At 39.3% G+C, this 22,123-nt stretch overlaps 1 protein-coding gene across 1 annotated transcript in view; it reads right to left on the reverse strand.

The window, feature by feature from the left end:
- The window catches only part of LOC128685235 (NFX1-type zinc finger-containing protein 1-like), a 356,060-nt gene that overhangs the window by 179,091 nt on the left and 154,846 nt on the right, over positions 1–22,123 (reverse strand). Inside the window, exon 5 of the mRNA XM_070080420.1 lies at positions 11,106–11,274. Within this exon, the coding sequence (XP_069936521.1) occupies positions 11,106–11,274 (169 nt within the window). The remainder of the gene's footprint in view (positions 1–11,105; positions 11,275–22,123) is intronic.

Below are 22,123 nucleotides of genomic sequence, written 5' to 3' on the forward strand. Positions count from 1 at the left end.
CACACAAACTAATGTCTAGTGCCTCCTGACAGTCTCTACAAAACAAAATGGGAAATCACAGATCTTATACACAAGGAAATAAATTGATACTAGGTAGTAGGTTGGTAGACAGCAACCACCCAGGGAAGTACTACCGTCCTGCCAGTTGATTGTGAAACAGAAACCTGTAACTGTTTCGTATGATGGTAGGATTGCTGGTGTCTTTTTCTGTCTCATAAACACGCTAGATAACAGGGATATCTTGCTACTCCTACTTACACTTTGGTCACACTTCACAGACACCCACATGCATATATATATACATACATCTAGTTTTTTCTCCTTTTTCTAAATAGCTCTTGTTCTTCTTTATTTCTTCTATTGTCCATGGGGAAGCGGAAAAGAATCTTTCCTCCGTAAGCAATGCGTGTCATATGAGGCGACTAAAATGCCGGGAGCGATGGGCTAGTAACTCCTTCTCCTGTAGACATTTACTAAAAAAGAGAAAAAGAAAAACTTTATAAAACTGGGATGCTTGAATGTGCATGGATGTAGTGCAGATGACAAGAAACAGATGACTGCTGATGTTATGAATGAAAAGAAGTTGGATGTCCTGGCCCTAAGCGAAACAAAGCTGAAGGGGGTAGGGGAGTTTCGGTGGGGGAAATAAATGGGATTAAATATGGAGTATCTGAGAGAGTTAGAGCTAAGGAAGGGGTAGCAGTAATGTTGAAAGATCAGTTATGGAAGGAGAAAAGAGAATATGAATGTGTAAATTCAAGGATTATGTGGATTAAAGTAAAGGTTGGATGCGAAAAGTGGGTCATAATAGGCGTGTATGCACCTGGAGAAGAGAGGAATGTAGAGGAGAGAGATTTTGGGAGATGTTAAGTGAATGTACAGGAACCTTTGAACCAACTGAGGGAGTAATTGTGGTAGGGGACCTGAATGCTAAAGTAGGAGAAACTTTTAGAGAGGGTGTCATAGGTAAGTTTGGGGTGGCAGGTGGAAATGATAATGGGAGCCCTTTGATTGAACTTTGTATAGAAAGGGGTTTAGTTATAGGTAATACATATTTTAAGAAAAAGAGGATAAGTATACAAGATATGATGTAGGGCGAAATGACAGTAGTTTGTTGGAATATGTATTGGTAGATAAGTGACTGATGAGTAGACTTCAGGATGTACATGTTTATAGAGGGGCCACAGATATATCAGATCACTTTTTAGATGTAGCTACACTGAGAGTAAAAGGTAGATGGGATACAAGGAGAATAGAAGCATCAGGGAAGAGAGAGGTGAAGGTTTATAAACTAAAAGAGGAGGCAGTTAGGGTAAGATATATACAGCTATTGGAGGATAGATGGGCAAATGAGAGCATAGGCAATAGGGTAGAAGAGGCATGGGGTAGGTTTAAAAATGTAGTGTTAGAGTGTTCAGCAGAAGTTTGTGGTTACAGGAAAGTGGGTGCGGGAGGGAAGAGGAGTGATTGGTGGAATGATGATGTAAAGAGAGTAGTAAGGGAGAAAAAGTTAGCATATGAGAAGTTTTTACAAAGTAGAAGTGATGCAAGGAGGGAAGAGTATATGGAAAAAAAGAGAGAAGTTAAGAGAGTGGTGAAGCAATGTAAAAAGAGAGCAAATGAGAGAGTGGGTGAGATGTTATCAACAAATTTTGTTGAAAATAAGAAAAAGTTTTGGAGTGAGATTAACAAGTTAAGGAAGCCTAGAGAACAAATGGATTTGTCAGTTAAAAATAGGAGAGGAGAGTTATTAAATGGAGAGTTAGAGGTATTGGGAAGATGGAGGGAATATTTTGAGGAATTGTTAAATGTTGATGAAGATAGGGAAGCTGTGATTTCGTGTACAGGGCAAGGAGGAATAACATCTTGTAGGAGTGAGGAAGAGCCAGTTGTGAGTGTGGGGGAAGTTCGTGAGGCAGTAGGTAAAATGAAAGGGGGTAAGGCAGCCGGGATTGAAGGGATGAAGATAGAAATGTTAAAAGCAGGTGGGGATATAGTTTTGGAGTGGTTTGTGCAATTATTTAATAAATGAATAGAAGAGGGTAAGGCACCTAGGGATTGGCAGAGAGCATGCATAGTTCCTTTGTATAAAGGCAAAGGGGACAAAAGAGACTACAAAAATTAAAGGGGGATAAGTCTGTTGAGTATACCTGGTAAAGTGTATGGTAGAGTTATTATTAAAAGAATTAAGAGTAAGATGGAGAATAGGATAGCAGATGAACAAGGAGGCTTTAGGAAAGGTAGGGGGTGTTTGGACCAGGTGTTTACAGTGAAACATATAAGTGAACAGTATTTAGATAAGGCTAAAGAGGTTTTTGTGGCATTTATGGAATTGGAAAAAGCATATGACAGGGTGGATAGGGGGACAATGTGGCAGATGTTGCAGGTGTATGGTGTAGGAGGTAGGTTACTGAAAGCAGTGAAGAGTTTTTACAAGCATAGTGAGGCTCAAGTTAGAGAATGTAGGAAAGAGGGAAATTATTTCCCAGTAAAAGTAGGCCTTAGACAAGGATGTGTGATGTCACCGTGGTTGTTTAATATATTTGTAGATGGGGTTGTAAGAGAAGTAAATGCAAGGGTCTTGGCAAGAGGCATGGAGTTAAAAGATAAAGAATCAAACATAAAGTGGGAGTCGTCACAGTTGCTCTTTGCTGATGACACTGTGCTCTTGGGAGATTCTGAAGAGAAGTTGCAGAGGTTGGATGAATTTGGTAGGGTATGCAGAAGAAGAAAATTAAAAGTGAATACAGGAAAGAGTAAGGTTATGAGGATAACAAAAAGATTAGGTGATGAAAGATTGGATATCAGATTGGAGGGAGAGAGTATGGAGAAGGTGAGTGTATTCAGATATTTGGGAGTGGACGTGTCAGCGGATGGGTCTATGAGAGATGAGGTGATTCATAGAACTGATGAGGGAAAAAGGGTGAGCGGTGCACTTAGGAGTTTGTGGAGACAAAGAACTTTGTCCTTGGAGGCAAAGAGAGGAATGTATGAGAGTATAGTTTTACCAACGCTCTTATATGGGTGTGAAGCATGGGTAATGAATGTTGCAGTGAGGAGAAGGCTGGAGGCAGTGGAGATGTCATGTCTGAGGGCAATGTGAGGTGTGAATATAATGCAGAGAATTCGTAGTTTGGAAGTTAGGAGGAGGTGCGGGATTACCAAAACTGTTGTCCAGAGGGCTGAGGAAGGGTTGTTGAGGTGGTTCAGACATGTAGAGAGAATGAAGCGAAACAGAGTGACTTCAAGAGTGTATCAGTCTGTAGTGGAAGGAAGGCGGGGTAGGGGTCGGCCTAGGAAAGGTTGGAGGGAGGGGGTAAAGGAGGTTTTGTGTGCGAGGGGCTTGGAGTTCCAGCAGGCATGCGTGAGCGTGTTTGATAGGAGTGAATGGAGACAAATGGTTTTTAATACTTGACGTGCTGTTGGAGTGAGAGCAAAGTAACATTTATGAAGAGATTCGGGAAAACCGGCAGGCCGGACTTGAGTCCTGGAGATGGGATGTACAGTGCGCCTGCACACTGAAGGAGGGGTGTTAATGTTGCAGTTTAAAAACTGTAGTGTAAAGCACCCTCCTGGCAAGACAGTGATGGAGTGAATGATGGTGAAAGTTTTTCTTTTTCGGGCCACCCTGCCTTGGTGGGAATCGGCCAGTGTGGTAATAAAAAAAATATATATATACATGTATATAAATGGTAACAGGAAAACAACCTGACATTTGGAGAATGATAACGTAACAGCCTGGTATTAAATGAGCATAGCTTTCTCTAAGACAATACAGTTGAAGAGAATGTCTAGCAATACATGATGAAACTATCCTGACAGCACTCCCTGACTGGCTCCAGTTTGCTGCTAGTGGAAAACATGACAGAGGACTGTGACAGAGGGAATCATACTAAGATAAAAATGAACTGTGAGATAATCTACTGGTTGTTTTGGTTGTTTGGTTGTTTTGCGTGTCAGTGTGCCTCGTTGTGCTCCAGGTTTTCTCGTGTTTTCACGGTCGCTCTTACGTGCTAGAACTTTAATTTGTGCCATCAATCCTATACGATACATCCCTCTAGCGCCTGGAACCAATCTTGGGCGGAAAACATTATATACTGAGTCAAAAAATGAGAATTAGTGTGCACTACCTAGCAGAGTTTACTGCCAGAGGGGAATCATAGGCCTGAGTGCCGTGTGCAAAATAATAATTTATTTATTTATTTATTTATTTAAAAATTTGAGCACACATACAGAGGTACAACAAATACAGGTAAGAGCAGTATGCCAAAGCCACTTATACTATGCATAGCATTACGGGCTGGCTTAAAATTAACTTAAGATTAACTAAGCAATGATGAAATCAGTGATAAAACATTAATGTAAACAGGTTACTATAAAGCACAAGTGAGTATTACAAAGACAGGTCATATGGTTGTATGCATTGTTGTACATTCAGTAGAATGGAGTATTCTGTTAGGTAGTGTATTTAAAAAATAATAAAGTTAGATTGGGTTTTAGGTTTAACATTTATGTGATATAATTGTGAGAAACATTTAAGATATACAATTTATAAGGTTCAGTTATTCAGTATTTATTTGGTTTTGGGTGAGTAATAATACAACTTTTCTTTGTAAGAGGAAAGAAAGTCTCCCTGATAACATTGTGTATACACAGTGTATAGTGTATACTACAGTGGCTCCCTAGTATATAGATGATAAAGGCTAAAGTGTCATTTGAAAACAGGTGAATTTGTAAATGAAGTGATAAGCCTATAGAGGCAGGTGCCAGAAGTCACCAGAAACTTACCACAGAGGTCAGCTGTTTTAATAATCTTCCTGGCCTGCTAGTGTACCTCGCATATAATCTAGTGATACTAGTGAATAGCAGAATACAGTGTTGTAGTAGCAACTAACCAGTATTATAATGGTACTTACTGGAGTGGAGTGACTTTCAATAGTTTCTTTTTTCTTGAAATACCAGACATACACTGTGAATTTCATATAACCCGTAGTTAAAAGCGGTCGCAATATACACAACGAGAAGCAATTATTACTACAGAAAAAGCGTCCTTCCTCCAAAATTTCCACCAGTCAACCATAGTGATAATATAGCATTTATTGTGGTGGAGACGAAAAAAACCTAGAAAAGCTAGATACAGCGATTGATAAACAAGGGTTGAGGCTCGACCGTTTGTCATTGTAGGAGCTGTCAGCAATCACCGGTTCTTCAACACGCAAGTTATACTTTTGTATCAATCAAATCACATATTACTCGGGTAGATAATTTCCAGTAGATCCTTCATGTGTTAGCCCAAATCACCGACCAGTATGTTTTAAATAAGTGACCCACTGATAAGATCAGACTGGTTCCGAACCTTTGACTGGTCGAACCCTTGACCGGTTTCAAACGGATTCGTTGGACAATAAAGCAGACTGTAAACAGATGGGGTTGTAGGCGCCCTTATCAAACACAAACAATAAATATAAATCAGGAACGTACACGGTAAGCTGTCCAATAAAGGTACAGTTAGAAATAGAAAAACAAATAGCTAGAGCTTCATTTAACCCTTTCAGGGTCCAAGGCCCAAATCTGGAGTCACGCACCAGTGTCCAAGAATTTTCAAAAAAAAAATTTGTTATTTTTTCTTATGAAATCATAGAGAATCTTTTTGTGAAGGTAATAAAACAAAAAGTACGAAATTTGGTGGAAAATTGACGAAATTATGCTCTCGCGAATTTTGATGTGTCAGCGATATTTACGAATCGGCGATTTTGCCGACTTTGACTCCCATTTTAGGCCAATTACATTATTCCAATCAACCAAATTCTTAGCTATTTCACTAGTATTACTTCTATTCTATCGATTGAGCACAAGAAATCGCCAAGTCAACTGTTTCAACTACAAAATAAAGTGATCGGAAATTGTTAATTTGGCCAATTTAACACAAAGTTCAAAATATTCCAATTTCAAAATAGGGTCCAGAATGAACAATGTAGGCATTCCTGGCACTAAACTAACATATCCTCTGTTCATTAGTTATGTTTTGAGGCTTTACAAATAAATTCCATTTTGATTTTTTATTCACATAATGAATTTTTATTCACACCAAAAAATAGAAGATTTACTGTTATGCAATACTGTAATAATTGTATAAATATCATCACCATATTTGTGAATGTATATTAGACCCACCAGCTGGTGTGTATTAGATGTGTGAGGTCGTTTGTTTACTCTTGAATATCGGCAAAAATTTAACATTTCCGCTACTTTGAGCTCAGTTTCAAGCCATTTCCAGTGCAAAAACCAATCAAAATCATCTCTATTTCTGTAATATGTCTTCCATTCTATCAAATGAGACCAAGAAATCGCAAATACAACTATAAAAAACATACGAAAAAACACTGCAAAGTTGCTGTTTTAATCGAAAAATCATGATTTCATTTTTTTTCTCTCATTATACACAGTGTGCTGCAGGATCTGTTTTATGTGGTGCACACATACCACATAGATGTATTCTCTCATATCTAGGCCCAAATGTACCACTCACAGTTTATCAGAGTGAGCTGAGCTCATGGCGTAGATCTACGGTTTGGACCCTGAACGTAAAGCCGTAGATCTACGGGACGGACCCTGAAAGGGTTAAGGAGGTTATTAATAGAGTATTCAAGAGGTTCCTAGTAGAATTACAGTAAACCAACCATTCAAATCATTATGAAGCTCTGTGTAGTCTGCAGTCAATCAAACAAATGGGCTTTCACATGGATAAATTCCCATTTTTGTGGAAATTGGTGTCATGCCCCTTGTGCAGATATCCAAGAACTAGCTACAAGCAGTATTAAAACAGGGAAGTGAGATAAATCTGTGGACTAAAATCACAAGGGAATTAAAAGATGATAACATCAAAGCTGCTTTCATAGAAAACTTGGAAGCTTTCTACAACACATGGGAACATAAAAAGTCTGGGCTGAATGGTACTGCCCTTGATACTGGCCATGTAGTCAGAAACTGTAAGGCTGGAGGTGATGCCCTGGTAGTCAGTAAATGTGGGGCTGATAGTGCTGTCCTGGGAGACAGTAATGGCGAAGCTCGAGGTGCTGTCATGGGAGACAGTAATGGTGAAGCTGGAGGTGCTGTCCTGGGAGACAGTAATGGTGAAGCTGGAGGTGCTGTCCTGGGAGACAGTAATGGTGAAGCTGGAGATTTTGTCCAGGTAGTCGGGAACTATACGCAGGAAGGAATACATATAAATGACCTCATAGGGGACAGGAGCCGTAGTGGGGAAACATGTGTAGTCAAAGATAAGATAAAACCAATATTGCAAACTAGATATACCACAGGAAATAGCAAACAAGAGGACTCCACTAGCAATAGTGAGGATATATTACCAAAAACAACTGGTGGGAGCTCCACTGTTAGTGCTAGAGAGGATAGGAATAAGACAGGTAAACATGCACCAACAGGGAATACAGTCACAGAAACCCAAGGCAAACGGAAACCAAGCCTGTGCACATACTATGCACTTGGTATCTGCAGACATGGGAAATCTGGAAAAACAGACGGGACATGCAACTATGACCACCCTAGAAAATGCCATGCTCATATGACAACAGGAAAATGCAAACTCCTTTCCTGTAACCTTTTTCACCCTGAAATGTGTACCTCTTCAGTACAGGAAAGACTGTGCTATAACTTAAATTGCCAGGCACACCATCTAAAGGGGACAAAAAGATACAAAACATCCAGACCATGGGAAAACCTGGGTAGCCACAGCCACTCAAGACGGAGAGGTTTTTTAGTGCCAGGAAGGAAAAAAAACTGGCAGGAAATGGCAGAAATCATACACCAAATCCAGTCATTCCTGGAGTGGAACCACAGTCGATGGCCTCCACTCCAAACCAACAGATACAGATACTAATGCCGGAAAGAAAATCCCCCCCAGTACCAACAATACCACCAGTCTGATGACATTCTTCTTTGTAAGTATACAGGGTCTAAAGCCAGCAACAAACAACAAAATACCTTTCATCCGTGGACTGCTTGCAGAGGCAAAGGCAATGTTCGCGGCTTTCACTGAGACCCACATAAAGGATCATTTGGACAACGAAATATGGATCCCAGGTTACAACCTATACAGATGTGACAGAGTGAACAGGCAAATGGGGGGGGGGGGGGGGGGTTGGCTTGTACATTGCAGAGTCACTTGTTTGCACAGAACTGCTTAATGCCTCAAATGATGTAGTGGAAGTTTTAGCAGTAAAGGTCGAGAACCAAAACCTAGTCATTGTGGTAGTCTACAAGCCTCCGGATGCAACATCCCAGCAATTCCAGGAACAGCTGTTAAAAATTGACCACTGTCTGGAAAATCTTCCAGCTCCTGCACCCAACATCTTGCTCCTGGGGGATTTCAACTTAAGACACCTAAAATGGAGGAATATAGCAAATAATATTGTTGCAGCAATAACACCAGGAGGCAGCTCTGATGAAAACTCACACTCACACGAGCTTTTAAATCTCTGCACAAAATTCAATTTAAACCAGCAAATAATAGAGCCTACTAGACTGGAGAATACACTAGACCTCATCTTCACTAACAATGATGATCTGATAAGAAATGTCACCATATCAAAAACAATATACTCAGATCACAACATTATTGAGGTTCAGACATGTATGCGCGGAGCCCCAGACTGACATAATGAGATTAGTCACCAGGGAGCATTCACCAAATTCAACTTCAATAAGAAAAACATAAAGTAGGACCAAGTAAACCAAATCCTAACTGATATAAGCTGGGAAGATATACTAAGCAACACAGACCCCAACTTATACCTAGAACAGATTAACTTGGTGGCACTCGATGTATGCACAAGGCTTATTCCTCTAAGAAAAAGGAGGAGTAGATGTAAAATAGAAAGAGACAGGTGCTCCCTTTACAGGCGACGGAAAAGAATAACAGAGCAGCTAAAAGAGGTCAACATATCTGAAATGTGTAGGGAGACACTGGTCAAAGAAATAGCAAGCATCGAACTTAAGCTAAAGGAATCTTATAGGAGTCAGGAATCGCGGGAAGAACTAAAAGCCATAAATGAAATCGAAAGAAACCCAAAGTATTTCTTCTCCTACGCCAAATCAAAGTCGAGAACAACGTCCAGTACTGGGCCCCTACTTAAACAACATGGGTCCTACACAGATGACAGCAAGGAAATGAGTGAGCTACTCAAGTCCCAATATGACTCAGTTTTTAGCAAGCCACTAACCAGACTGAGAGTCGAAGATCAAAATTAATTTTTTATGAGAGAGCCACAGAATTTGGTTAACACAAGCCTATCCAATGTTATCCTGATGCCAAATGACTTCGAACAGGCGATAAATGACATGCCCATGCACTTTGCCCCAGGGCCAGACTCATTGAACTCCATGTTCATCAAGAACTGCAAGAAGCCCCTATCACAAGCCTTTACCATCCTATGGAGAGGGAGCATGGACATGGGGGTCATCCCACAGTTACTAAAAACAACAGACATAGCCCCACTCCACAAAGGGGGCAGTAAAGCAACAGCAAAGAACTACAGACCGATAGCACTAACATCCCATATCATAAAAATCTTTGAAATTGTCCAAAGAAGCAAGATCACCACCCATCTAGAAACCCATCAGTTACACAACCCAGGGCAACATGGGTTTAGAACAGGTCGCTCCTGTCTGTCTCAACTATTGGATCACTAACACAAGGTCCTAGATGCACTAGAAGACAAAAAGAATGCAGATGTAATGTATACAGACTTTGCAAAAGCCTTCGACAAGTGTGACCATGGCGTAATAGTGCACAAAATGCGTGCTAAAGGAATAACAGGAAAAGTCGGTCGATGAATCTATAATTTCCTCACTAACAGAACACAGAGAGTAGTAGTCAACAGAGTAAAGTCCGAGGCAGCTACAGTGAAAACCTCTGTTCCACAAGGCACAGTACTCACTCCCATCTTGTTTCTCATCCTCATATCTGCCATAGACAAGGATGTCAGCCACAGCACCGTGTCTTCCTTTGCAGATGACACCCGAATCTGCATGATAGTGTCTTCCATTGCAGACACTGCAAGGCTCCAGGCGGACATCAACCAAATCTTTCAGTGGGCTGCAGAAAACAATATGAAGTTCAACGATGAGAAATTTCAATTACTCAGATATGGTAAACACGAGGAAATTAAATCTTCATCAGAGTACAAAACAAATTCTGGCCACAAAATAGAGCGAAACACCAACGTCAAAGACCTGGGAGTGATCATGTCGGAGGATCTCACCTTCAAGGACCATAACATTGCATCAATCGCATCTGCTAGAAAAATGACAGGATGGATAATGAGAACCTTCAAAACTAGGGATGCCAAGCCCATGATGACACTCTTCAGGTCACTTGTTCTATCTAGGCTGGAATACTGCTGCACACTAACAGCACCTTTCAAGGCAGGTGAAATTGCTGACCTAGAAAATGTACAGAGAACCTTCACGGCGCGCATAACGGAGATAAAACACCTCAATTACTGGGAGCGCTTGAGGTTCCTAAACCTGTATTCCCTGGAACGCAGGCGGGAGAGATACATGATTATATACACCTGGAAAATTCTAGAGGGACTAGTACAGAACTTGCACACGAAAATCACTCACTTGGCAGACGATGGAACATCCCCCCAATGAAAAGCAGGGGTGTCACTAGCACGTTAAGAGACCATACAATAAGTGTCAGGGGCCCGAGACTGTTCAACTGCCTCCTAGCATACATAAGGGGGATTACCAACAGACCCCTGGCAGTCTTCAAGCTGGCACTGGACAAGCACCTAAAGTCGGTTCCTGACCAGCCGGGCTGTGGCTCGTACATTGGTTTGCGTGCAGCCAGCAGTAACAGCCTGGTTGATCAGGCTCTGATCCACCAGGAGGCCTGGTCACAGACCAGGCCGCGGGGGTGTTGACCCCCGGAACTCTCTCCAGGTAAACTCCAGGTACTACTTGAGGGATGATTAAATGCCTAATTATGGGTTACTTGTATTCCTAGCTGGTCATCAAAACTAAAATTTGAAAATTATGCCAAAAATTTTAACAGTCGAAACCCAAATCATGTCTGTACCTACCTCTCTTTCTGGGATTTCATGAGAAAGAAAAAAAATATTCTTTGTGAGGCCACTGACACTTGGATAACCAGTAACAGAAGGATGATTCTTCAGTTGTGGATATATAGACGGTATGAGCAACCTTGAAATGCTGGGCCTCATCCGATGCTGGTATTCAAGAGTCTCGTATCTAGAATAATAATGGTAATAATAATATTAGTAAAATAAAAATAATAATAATAAATAATAATATAATTTGGATTTTATAATTCTTAAGTGCCTGCTCTTTTGAGAAATTCACAAGTACTTGCACATCAAACCATAAATGCAACAATTATAAAAAAAAAATACTAAAGTTTGTATGCAAGAGTGAGAGCACAGTATGAACATCAGGATCGTATGAAATAGAAAAAGAATCTGCTTTCAGTGGAGACCTGAAAGCATGAACAAATTCCAGACTCTTGACAAAAACTAGCAAACTACTGAATAATGTAGGATTACTGTTACTACATTCACTGGGAAGACTAAACCTGGAGGAGTCACATAATGCCTGGGTTATACAGTATGGCCCCACTTTAAGGTGTTTCGCCTTACGGCGTTCTGCTAATATGGACATTTCAAATTATGACCAAAACTCACTATATGGCTCCCCCCACCTAACTTTCTAATGTTGTCACTGCGGGCCATCTGGTTTGTTTACATTTTCTGTGAGCTCCACGAGCACTGCGTCTCTCCATTATGTCTGGAAACTTTCCAAAATTTCATATTTTAAAGTTATTTCATGTTTTACATATACAGTGGACCCCCGGTTAACGATATTTTTTCATTCCAGAAGTATGTTCAGGTGCCAGTACTGACCGAACTTGTTCCCATAAGAAATATTGTGAAGTAGATTAGTCCATTTCAGACCCCCAAACATACACGTACAAACGCACTTACATAAATACACTTACATAATTGGTCGCATTGGGAGGTGATCGTTAAGCGGGGGTCCACTGTACTTTGATAATTATACTTATGTGTACTTGTACACTGTGCTCGGGTGCAGGTATGCATCAAAATCACTAAGAGTGTCTTATTAGTCTTGAGGATGCCATATTAATAATGACAATAATAATAATGCACAATAATAATAACTCTGAGGCACATTAACCCTTTCATTATCAAGACTCCTCCTCACATATTTGCTCTCGGTGTCGAAGAATTTAAAAAAAAATTATTTTTTCTTATGAAATGACAAGAGAATCTTTTCCCGATGGTAATGACACCAAAAAGTACGAAATTTGATGGAAAACTTATGGAATTACGCTCTCGCGAAGTTAGCGGTCTCGGCAATGTTTATGCATCGGCGATTTTGCCCACACTGAGCCCTATTTTTGGCCAATTCCATTGTTTCAGTCAACCAAACTCATAGCTATTTCACTAGAACTCCATTGTTCTCCTGACTGAGTACAATAAGTACAAGAAACTGCCCATTTACCGATTTCAACTACCCAATAAAGTGATCAGAAACTGGTAATTTGGCCAATTTCATACACAATTCAAGGAAGGCCAATTTCAAAACAGGGTCCAGAATTAACAATGCAAAGATACCTAGCACCAAAATAACATTTTCTCCACGTCCTTCTTATATTATGCTTCTTTCCATTTTGAATCTTTATTCACACAAAACATAAAAGATTTACTGTTATGCAGACTACTGCATTATTGTAAAAATTATATAAATAGTATCAGCACATTTGTGAATGCATATTAGACCCACCAGTTGATGTGTATTGGATGTGTGATGGAATATGTTTACTCTTGAACATCAGCAAAAATCTAATATTTCTGCTACTTTGAGCTAAGATAAGATTTTGTTCAGATTTTTAACCCCAGAGGGTTAGCCACCCAGGATAACCCAAGAAAGTAAGTGCGTCATTGAGGACTGTCTAACTTATTTCCATTGGGGTCCTCAATCTTGTCCCCCAGGATGCGACCCACACCAGTCAACTAACACCCAGGTACCTATTTGCTGCTAGGTGAACAGGACAACAGGTGTAAGGAAATGTGTCGAAATGTTTCCACCCGCCAGGAATTGAACACAGGCCCTCCATGTGTGAAGCGGGAACTTTAGCCACCAGGCTCAATTTCCAGGTACTTTTAATTTATTTATATATTTTATTTATTTATTAATTTGAACATGATACAGAGAAGTACAAAGGAATACAGTAATTGAGTGTAACATGCCAAAGCCCCTTGTATGCAGAGCATTATGGGCAGGCTTAAAGTTAACTTCGGATTAATTAAGCAATGATATATTCAGTGGTAATACATTATTGTAAACAGATTATAATTAAGCACAAATGAGTATTACAAAGACAGGTCATATGGTCATTTACTGTGTTGCTGTGCATTCAGTAAAATGGAGTATTCAGTTAGGTAATGTAATAAAAAATAACCAAGTTTGATTGGGTCATAGGTTAAGCATTTATGAGATACAATTATGAGAAACATTTGTGAGATACAATTTATGAGATACAATTATTCAGTATTTATTTAGTTGTGGGTGAGTAAGTGATTTTTGAGAAGAGACTTGAATTTATAAACAGACTGTGTTTCTTTTATATTCACAGGCAATGAATTCCAGATTTTAGGGCCTTTTATGTGCACTGAGTTTCTGCAAAGCATGAGATGGACACGAGGAACATCAAAGAGTGATCTGTGCCTTGTGTTATGGTCATGTGTTCTGTTGAGGTTGGTAAGGAGATGTTTGAGGGGAGGGTTTATATCAGAGTTAAGTGTTCTATGTATGTAGTAGGTGCAGTAATAAATATGGATTTTTTGTATGGTGAGTAGGTTTAGAGTTTTGAATATTGGTGGAGTGTGCTGCCTGTAGTAAGAATTTGTTATCATTCTGACTGCAGCCTTTTGTTGGGAAATTAGTGGTCTGAGATGGTTTAATGTTGTAGATCCCCATGCACAAATTCCGTAGGTGAGATAGGGGTAAATAAGCGAGTGAAATAGGGCCAGGAGGGCTGACTGTGGAACATAGTACCATATCTTCGATAGTATACCTACGGTCTTGGAATTTTTTTTGGAAATTTGTTGTATATGTGTTTGAAATTTGAGTCTGTTATCAAGGTGGATTCCTAAGAATTTTCCCTCTGTAAGCTTTGTGATAGATGATCCATTTATCATTATGTTAAGAGGGACATCTTTAGCTCTGTTACCAAACTGAATGAAGTAAGTTTTGTCAATGTTTGTTAGTCTTCATCCAGGTAGATATTTTCTGTAATTCGGTATTCACAGTACAGTGGAACCTCTACTTGCGACCGTGTCCACGTGCGAGTTTTTCCAAATACAGTGGAGCCCCAGTTAACGATATTTTTTTCATTCCAGAAGTATGTTCAGGTGCCAGTACTGACCGAATTTGTTCCCATAAGGAATACTGTGAAGTAGATTAGTCCATTTCAGACCCCCAAACATACACGTACAAACACACTTACATAAATACACATACATAATTGGTCACATTGGGAGGTGATTGTTAAGCGGGGGTCCACTGTACAAGCAGTCGATGGGTCGATTTTTTCTTCCATACGCGAGCAAAATTTCCACAAGCGAGCAGACCTCAAGGGAGGTTCCTTGACACTGGTGAGGGGTTCTTGCTCTTGATCTCGGGAATTGTATCTCATTTGTTTGTTGGACTATCTTATTGAAACTTTGGCAATGTATGATGGAAAGATGCTTCTTAATGTACACCAAAAATGAAAGAAATCTAACCATAAATAATGGAGTTCACTTTTCACCAATTAGCCACCCCTTAGTGGTAATTTCGAATGGTTTTCATGGTTGTATTCTTGTTTTTTTGGTCTCATTTGATAGAATGGAAGATAAATTACAGAAATAAATATGATTTTGATTGCTTTCATGACAGAAAGTACCTTGAAACAGAGCTCAACCTAGGAGAAATGGTCCATTGCTTGGCTGTTTCAGTGTTTACCTGGAGTTTACCTGGAGAGAGTTTCGGGGGTCAACGCCCCCGCGGCCCGGTCTGTGACCAGGCCTCCTGGTGGATCAGCGCCTGATCAACCAGGCTGTTGCTGCTGGCTGCACACAAACCAACGTACGAGCCACAGCCCGGCTGATCAGGAACTGACTTTAGGTGCTGTGAATAAAAATTACAAATTATTTATATAATAATAATGATAACAATAATAATAATAATAATAATAATAATAATAATAATAATGAAAGAAATCTAAGCATAATTAATGGAGCTCACTTCTCAGCAATAAGCCACCCCTTAGTGGTAATTTTGAATGGTTTTTATGATTGTATTCTCGTTTCTTTTTGGTCTTATTTGATAGAATGGAAGATATATTACAGAAATAGCTATGATGTTGATTGTTTTCACGATGAAAAGTACCTAGAAATAGAGCTCAACCTAGGAGAAATGGCCCATTGCTTGGCTGTTTCAGAGTAAACAAATGCCGTCACTGTCCATTCCAATATGCAGTCAAGAATGGGTTGACATATTTATACAATTATTGCAGTAAGGAATAACAGTAAATCTTATATTTTTTGTGTGAATAAAAAATACAAATAATTTATATAATAATAATAAAAATAATAATAATAATAATAATAATAATAATATGTATAATAATAATATGAATAATAACAATACGTATAATAAAAATAATATAACACAATAATAATAACAATAATATGTATAATAATAATACATATATAATAATAATGTACTACATAAAATAATTATAATAATAGACGGCTTCAAAAGGCCGTCACTAGATGGCAGTGTTTACCACAACAAAGAGGGAGCGGTTGTGGCCGCCTCCACATGTTACATAATGACATATTTTATTCATTCTAGAGTATATATCGTATTTCTATGTTATTTATATTGTCTGTTCTGTCATATTAGATGAACTGTGATACATAAATAAGCCGTAAAGATGATATTAGCGAAATTATTCATGAAGAATTTTGCCTGGTGTCCAGAGAAACTCTCGTCCACCGCCGACACTGCCCATACCACTGCATGAATGACATATTTTATTCATTCTAGAGTATATATTATGTTTCTATGTTATTCATATTGTTTGTTATGTCATACTAGATGAACTGTGATAGATAAATAAGCAGTATAGATGATATTAGCAAAATTATTCATGAAGAATTTTGCCCAGTCTCCAGACAAACTCTCGTCCACCGCCGACACTGCCCATACCACTACATGAATGACATATTTTATTCATTTTAGAGTATACAGTGGACCCCCGAGTTTTGTGATTAATCCGTTCCAGAGAGCCCGCCGAAGGTCGAAATTAACGAAACTCGAAATCATTTTCCCCATAAGAAATAATGGAAATAAAATTAATCCGTTCCAGACACCCAAAAATATTTAAATAAAATATTTTTTTTCAAATTAACCCCTTGACTGTCGCAACCCCCAATCCTGAGGTGTCTCCTGGTATCGTAAAATTTAAAAAAAAAATTATTTTTTCTTATGAAATGATAGAGAATCTTTTCCCGATTATAATGACACCAAAAAAACGAAATTTGATGGAAAACTGATGGAATTACGCTCTCGCAAAATTAGCGACCTCGGCGATTTTGCACACTTTGAGCCCTATTTTCGGCTAATTCCATTGTTCCAGTCGACAAAACTCATAGCTATTTCTTTAGAGCTCCATTTTTTTCTATCGATTGAGTACAAGAAACTGCCCATTTACCAATTTCAACTACCCAATAACGTGGTCAGAAATTTGCAATTTGGCAAATTTCACGAAAATTAAAAAATATGACAATTTCAAAATAAGGTCAAGAATGAACAATGCAGACATTTCTGGCTCTAAAATAACATTTTCTTTGTTCATCAGTCATGTCTCCAGGCCCCTCTGATATTACTCTTGCTTTCTATTTTGAATTTTTATTCAAACAAAAAATAGAAGATTTACTATTATGCAGACTACTGCAATACTGTAATAATTGTGTAAATAACATCAACCCATTCATGACTGCATATTAGAATGGCTAGTTGGACATTTATTGGACAATGACATCATTTGTTTACTTTTGAACATCGGTAAAAATCAAACATTTCCCATACTTTGAGCTCCATTTCCAGGATCTTTTTATAGTAAAATTAATCAAAATCACCTCTATTTCTATAAAATGTTTTCCATTCTATCAAATGAGACCAAGAAAACGAGAATACAACCATAAATACTATACGAAAATAGATCACAAATTCGGAATTTTAATTAAAAAAAACGGTCCAAGTTTTTTTTCTCATTATGCACTTCATGCTCCAGGATTTTTTTTATATGGTGCACACTGACCACACAGACCCATTCTCTCACATGTGGGCCTACCAGCCTTCTCCTCCTTGATTTGAAGCCGCTAGAATTTATGAGTATATATGTCAAACATGGTACCTCGTAAGACGTATATACACGGCCGCGACAGTCAAAGGGTTAAATAAAGATTTACATAATGAAAACAATCAGAAATCAAGTACATGCATTTAAAATAAATAATAATAACATTACACTTACCTTTACTGAAGACTTCTGGGTGGATGGAAGATGGGAGGAGGTGATAGGAGGAAGGTGTACACTATTATTTGGAAGGAGAATCTCCTTCCATTAGGACTTTAGGTAGCAAGTCCTTATCTGGGGTTACTTCCCTTCTTCTTTTAATGCCACTGTGAACAACTTGAGAGTCACTGGACCCCTGGCGCACAAAATATCTATCCAAAGAGGTCTTTTTCTGGCGTTTCTTTAAGATTTCCCTGAAGTGGGACACAACACTGTCATTGTACATGTTGCAGATACGGCTTGTTTCAGCTTGGTCAGGGTGATACTTTTCAACAAAACTTTGCAACTCATTCCACATTCCACGCATGTCCTTAATCACTGAAGAAGGCACCTCATCCACTCCCTCTTCCTCCTCCTCTGAAGCAACTTCTTGGCTGTGGTCTGATGCTGTTCCAGTTGAAGCTCTTGCAGTTCGTCAGTGGTTAGCTATTTCCTGTGGTCCTCCACCAACTCTTCCACATCCCCGTCACTCACTTTATTTACCAAAGGGCTTGCACTAGCTTTCCTTGGGTCCATGATGATTTATTTAGCAGTTGCAAGCACAAAAAACAATGGATTATTATGAAATGTATAGTATGAACCTGCAGGGTGATGGTCATGTGTTGGTAAACAATGGCACACTGAGCATGAATGGTGTGGGAGACTGGCTTTGTGTGCGCGGTGATGGGCGGACGGGTACTGGACGGTCGCCTAAACACGAGTTTTTTGACGAAACTCGAGGCCAAATTTTTCCAAAAAAACTCGCCGAAGGCCAAATTTCGCTTAAGTCGAGGCTGCCAAAACTCGGGGATCCACTGTATATCAGGTTTCTATGTTATTTATATTGTTTATTATGTCATATTAGATGAAGTGAGATAGATAAATCAGCCGTAGAGTTGATATTAGCAAAATTATTGAAGTACAGAATTCCACTGGAATGGATTAATTGCATTTCAATTAATTTAAATGAGGAAAATTGACTCTGCAAACGAGCAAATTCAGTTATGAGCAAGGTCATGGAACGGATTAAACTCGCAAGTAGAGGTTCCACTGTATTGGCTAGCATGACTGGGCTCGGGTGAGAGAAGACGTATGTAGTGTCATCTGCAAATAGCATGGGTTTGAGTAGTTGCGATGCATTTGGTAGGTCATTTATGTATATGAGAAAGAGAAGAGGGCCAAGGACACTTCCCTGCGGGACACCAACTGTAATTGGCTGTGTGGCAGAGTTTGCCCCATTTGTGTATACATATTGGCTTCTGTTGCTGAGGTATGACTTGAGGTAGTTGATGGAGTGCCCTCTTATACCATAGTGTGACAATTTTATGTGGAGCAAGTCATGGTCAACTGTATCAAAAGCTTTACGTAAGTCAATGAAGATCCCCAGTGGGGCTTCTTTTTTCTCTACTGCAGTGTATATATGTTCTAGCATGTGCATAATAGCATCATTTGTATTTTTATTAGGCCTGAACCCAAATTGACAGGAATAGATTCGCTTGTGAATTAATTTTTTGAAGATTTTAGAGAGAGGGTGTAAGTTGGATATTGGCCTATAGTTATTCAAGTCTGTTTGGTCTCCTCCTTCATGGATCGGGGTGACTCTTGCTATTTTGAGAACTGTAGGGAAGGTAGAGGATTCGATGGATTTGTTGAAGAGTGTTGCAATGATTGGTGATAGCACTTGTGATGCTTTTTTGTATATAAAGGGTGGTAAGGTATTTAAATCTCCTGTCTTGTTTTTTAGTGTGTTGATAATAAGGGAAACTTCAGTAGGGTTAGTCGAAGCTAGGAACAGTGTTCGGGTAGTTGCCAGTGAGGTAGTCACTGGGTGGGGTATCTGAGCTTGGGATTTTATTGGCATGGTTTTTTCCTATAGTGGAGAAGAAATCATTGAGTCTGCTTGCTGTTTCAGTTGGTGGAAGTTTGGGTTCAACTGGTTTTGTTAGTTCAATTTCACTATTTCATGATATCTTTTTTGTTCCTAGAATTTCAGATAGTTTTTTCCAGGTCTTTTTTATATCACCTCTTAAGTTGGATAATCTGTTCTCATAATACAATTTTTTAGCCCTTCTTATCAGGCTGGTTAGGATTGAAGAGAAACGTTTTGTTTGGTCTCTGGTTATGTGACCCATTCTGTACTGTTTTTCATATTGGTGTTTTGTATTTATGGATTTGAGGAGGCTGGGTGTTAGCCAGGGACTGTTCAGTCTCTTAGCTGACATCTGTTTATTTTTTTTAGGGCAGTGCTTGTTATAGTGCTTGTTATAGTCTGTACACCATTCAAAATCATCTATCTTTAGTTCTGTAATATATCTTCCATTTTATCAAACGAGACCAAGAAAATGAGAATTCAACCATAAATAACATACGAAAATACACCGCAAAGTTGCAGTTTTAAATGAAAAACATGTTTGGACTTTTTTTCTCATTATGCACTGTGTGCTGCAGGATTTTTTTTTATACTGCACACACTGACCACACAGACTCCTTCTCTCACATGTAGGCCTACCAGCTTCCTCTCGCAAGATCTGAAGCCGCAAGAATTTTGGGATGCTATTACAGAACCGACACTGGCTTGCAAGCCATAATACTACGGGACTGACAGTGAAAGGGTTAAATGTCATATTACGTTAATATAAACTCTTCTTCTTCTTCAACAAGTCGGCCGTCTCCCACCGAGGCAGGGTGACCCAAAAAAAAGAAAGAAAATCCCCAAAAAGAAAATACTTTCATCATCATTCAACACTTTCACCACACTCGCACATTATCACTGTTTTTGCAGAGGTGCTCAGAATACAACAGTTTAGAAACATACACATATAAAGATACACAACATATCCCTCCAAACTGCCAATATCCCAAAAACCTCCTTTAAAGTGCAGGCATTGTACTTCCCATTTCCAGGACTCAAGTCCAGTTTCCCTGAATCCCTTCACTAAATATTACCCTGCTCACACTCCAACAGATCGTCAGGTCCCAAGTACCATTCTTCTCCATTCACTCCTATCTAACACGCTCACGTACGCTTGCTGGAAGTCCAAGCCCCTTGCCCACAAAACCTCCTTGACCCCCTCTCTCCAACCCTTTCGAGGACGACCCCTACCCCGCCTTCCTTCTCCTATAGATTTATATGCTTTCCATGTCATTCTACTTTAATCCATTCTCTCTAAATGACCAAACCACCTCAACAACCCCTCTTCTGCCCTCTGACTAATACTTTTATTAACTCCACACCTTTTCCTAATTTCCACACTCCGAATTTTCTGCATAATATTTACATCACACATTGCCCTTAAACAGGACATCTCCACTTCCTCCAACCGTCTCCTCGCTGCTGCATTTACCACCCAAGCTTCACACCCGTATAAGAGTGTTGGTACTACTATACTTTCATACATTCCCTTCTTTGCCTCCATAGATAACGTTTTTTGACTCCACATATACCTCAATGCACCACTCACCTTTTTTCCCTCATCAATTCTATGATTAACCTCATCCTTCATAAATCCATCCACCGACACGTCAACTCCCAAGTATCTGAAAACATTCACTTCTTCCATACTCCTCCTCCCCAATTTGATATCCAATTTTTCTTTATCTAAATCATTTGACACCCTCATCACCTTACTCTTTTCTATGTTCACTTTCAACTTTCTACCTTTACACACATTCCCAAACTCATCCACCAACCTTTGCAATTTTTCTTTAGAATCTCCCATAAGCACAGTATCATCAGCAAAAAGTACCTGTGTCAATTCCCATTTTGAATTTGATTCCCCAAAATTTAATCCCACCCCTCTCCCGAACACCCTAGCATTTACTTCCTTTACAACCCCATCTATAAATATATTAAACAACCATGGTGACATTACACATCCCTGTCTAAGACCTACTTTTACCGGAAAGTAGTCTCCCTCTCTTCTACACACCCTAACCTGAGCCTCACTATCCTCATAAAAACTCTTTACAGCATTTAATAACTTACCACCTATTCCATATACTTGCAACATCTGCCACATTGCTCCTCTATCCACTCTATCATATGCCTTTTCTAAATCCATAAATGCAATAAAAACTTCCCTACCTTTATCTAAATACTGTTCACATATATGCTTCAATGTAAACACTTGATCTACACATCCCCTACCCACTCTGAAACCTCCTTGCTCATCCGCAATCCTACATTCTGTCTTACCTCTAATTCTTTCAATTATAACCCTACTGTACACTTTTCCTGGTATACTCAGTAAACTTATTCCTCAATAATTTTTAGTCTCTTTTGTCCCCTTTCCCTTTATATAAAGGGACTATACATGCTCTCCGCCAATCCCTAGGTACCTTCCCCTCTTTCATACATTTATTAAACAAAAGTATCAACCACTCCAACACTATATCCCCCCCTGCTTTTAACATTTCTGTCATGATCCCATCAGTTCCAGCTGCTTTACCCCC

This window comes from Cherax quadricarinatus, chromosome 1 (genome assembly GCF_038502225.1).
Source record: "Cherax quadricarinatus isolate ZL_2023a chromosome 1, ASM3850222v1, whole genome shotgun sequence".
Lineage (NCBI taxonomy): Eukaryota > Metazoa > Arthropoda > Malacostraca > Decapoda > Parastacidae > Cherax > Cherax quadricarinatus.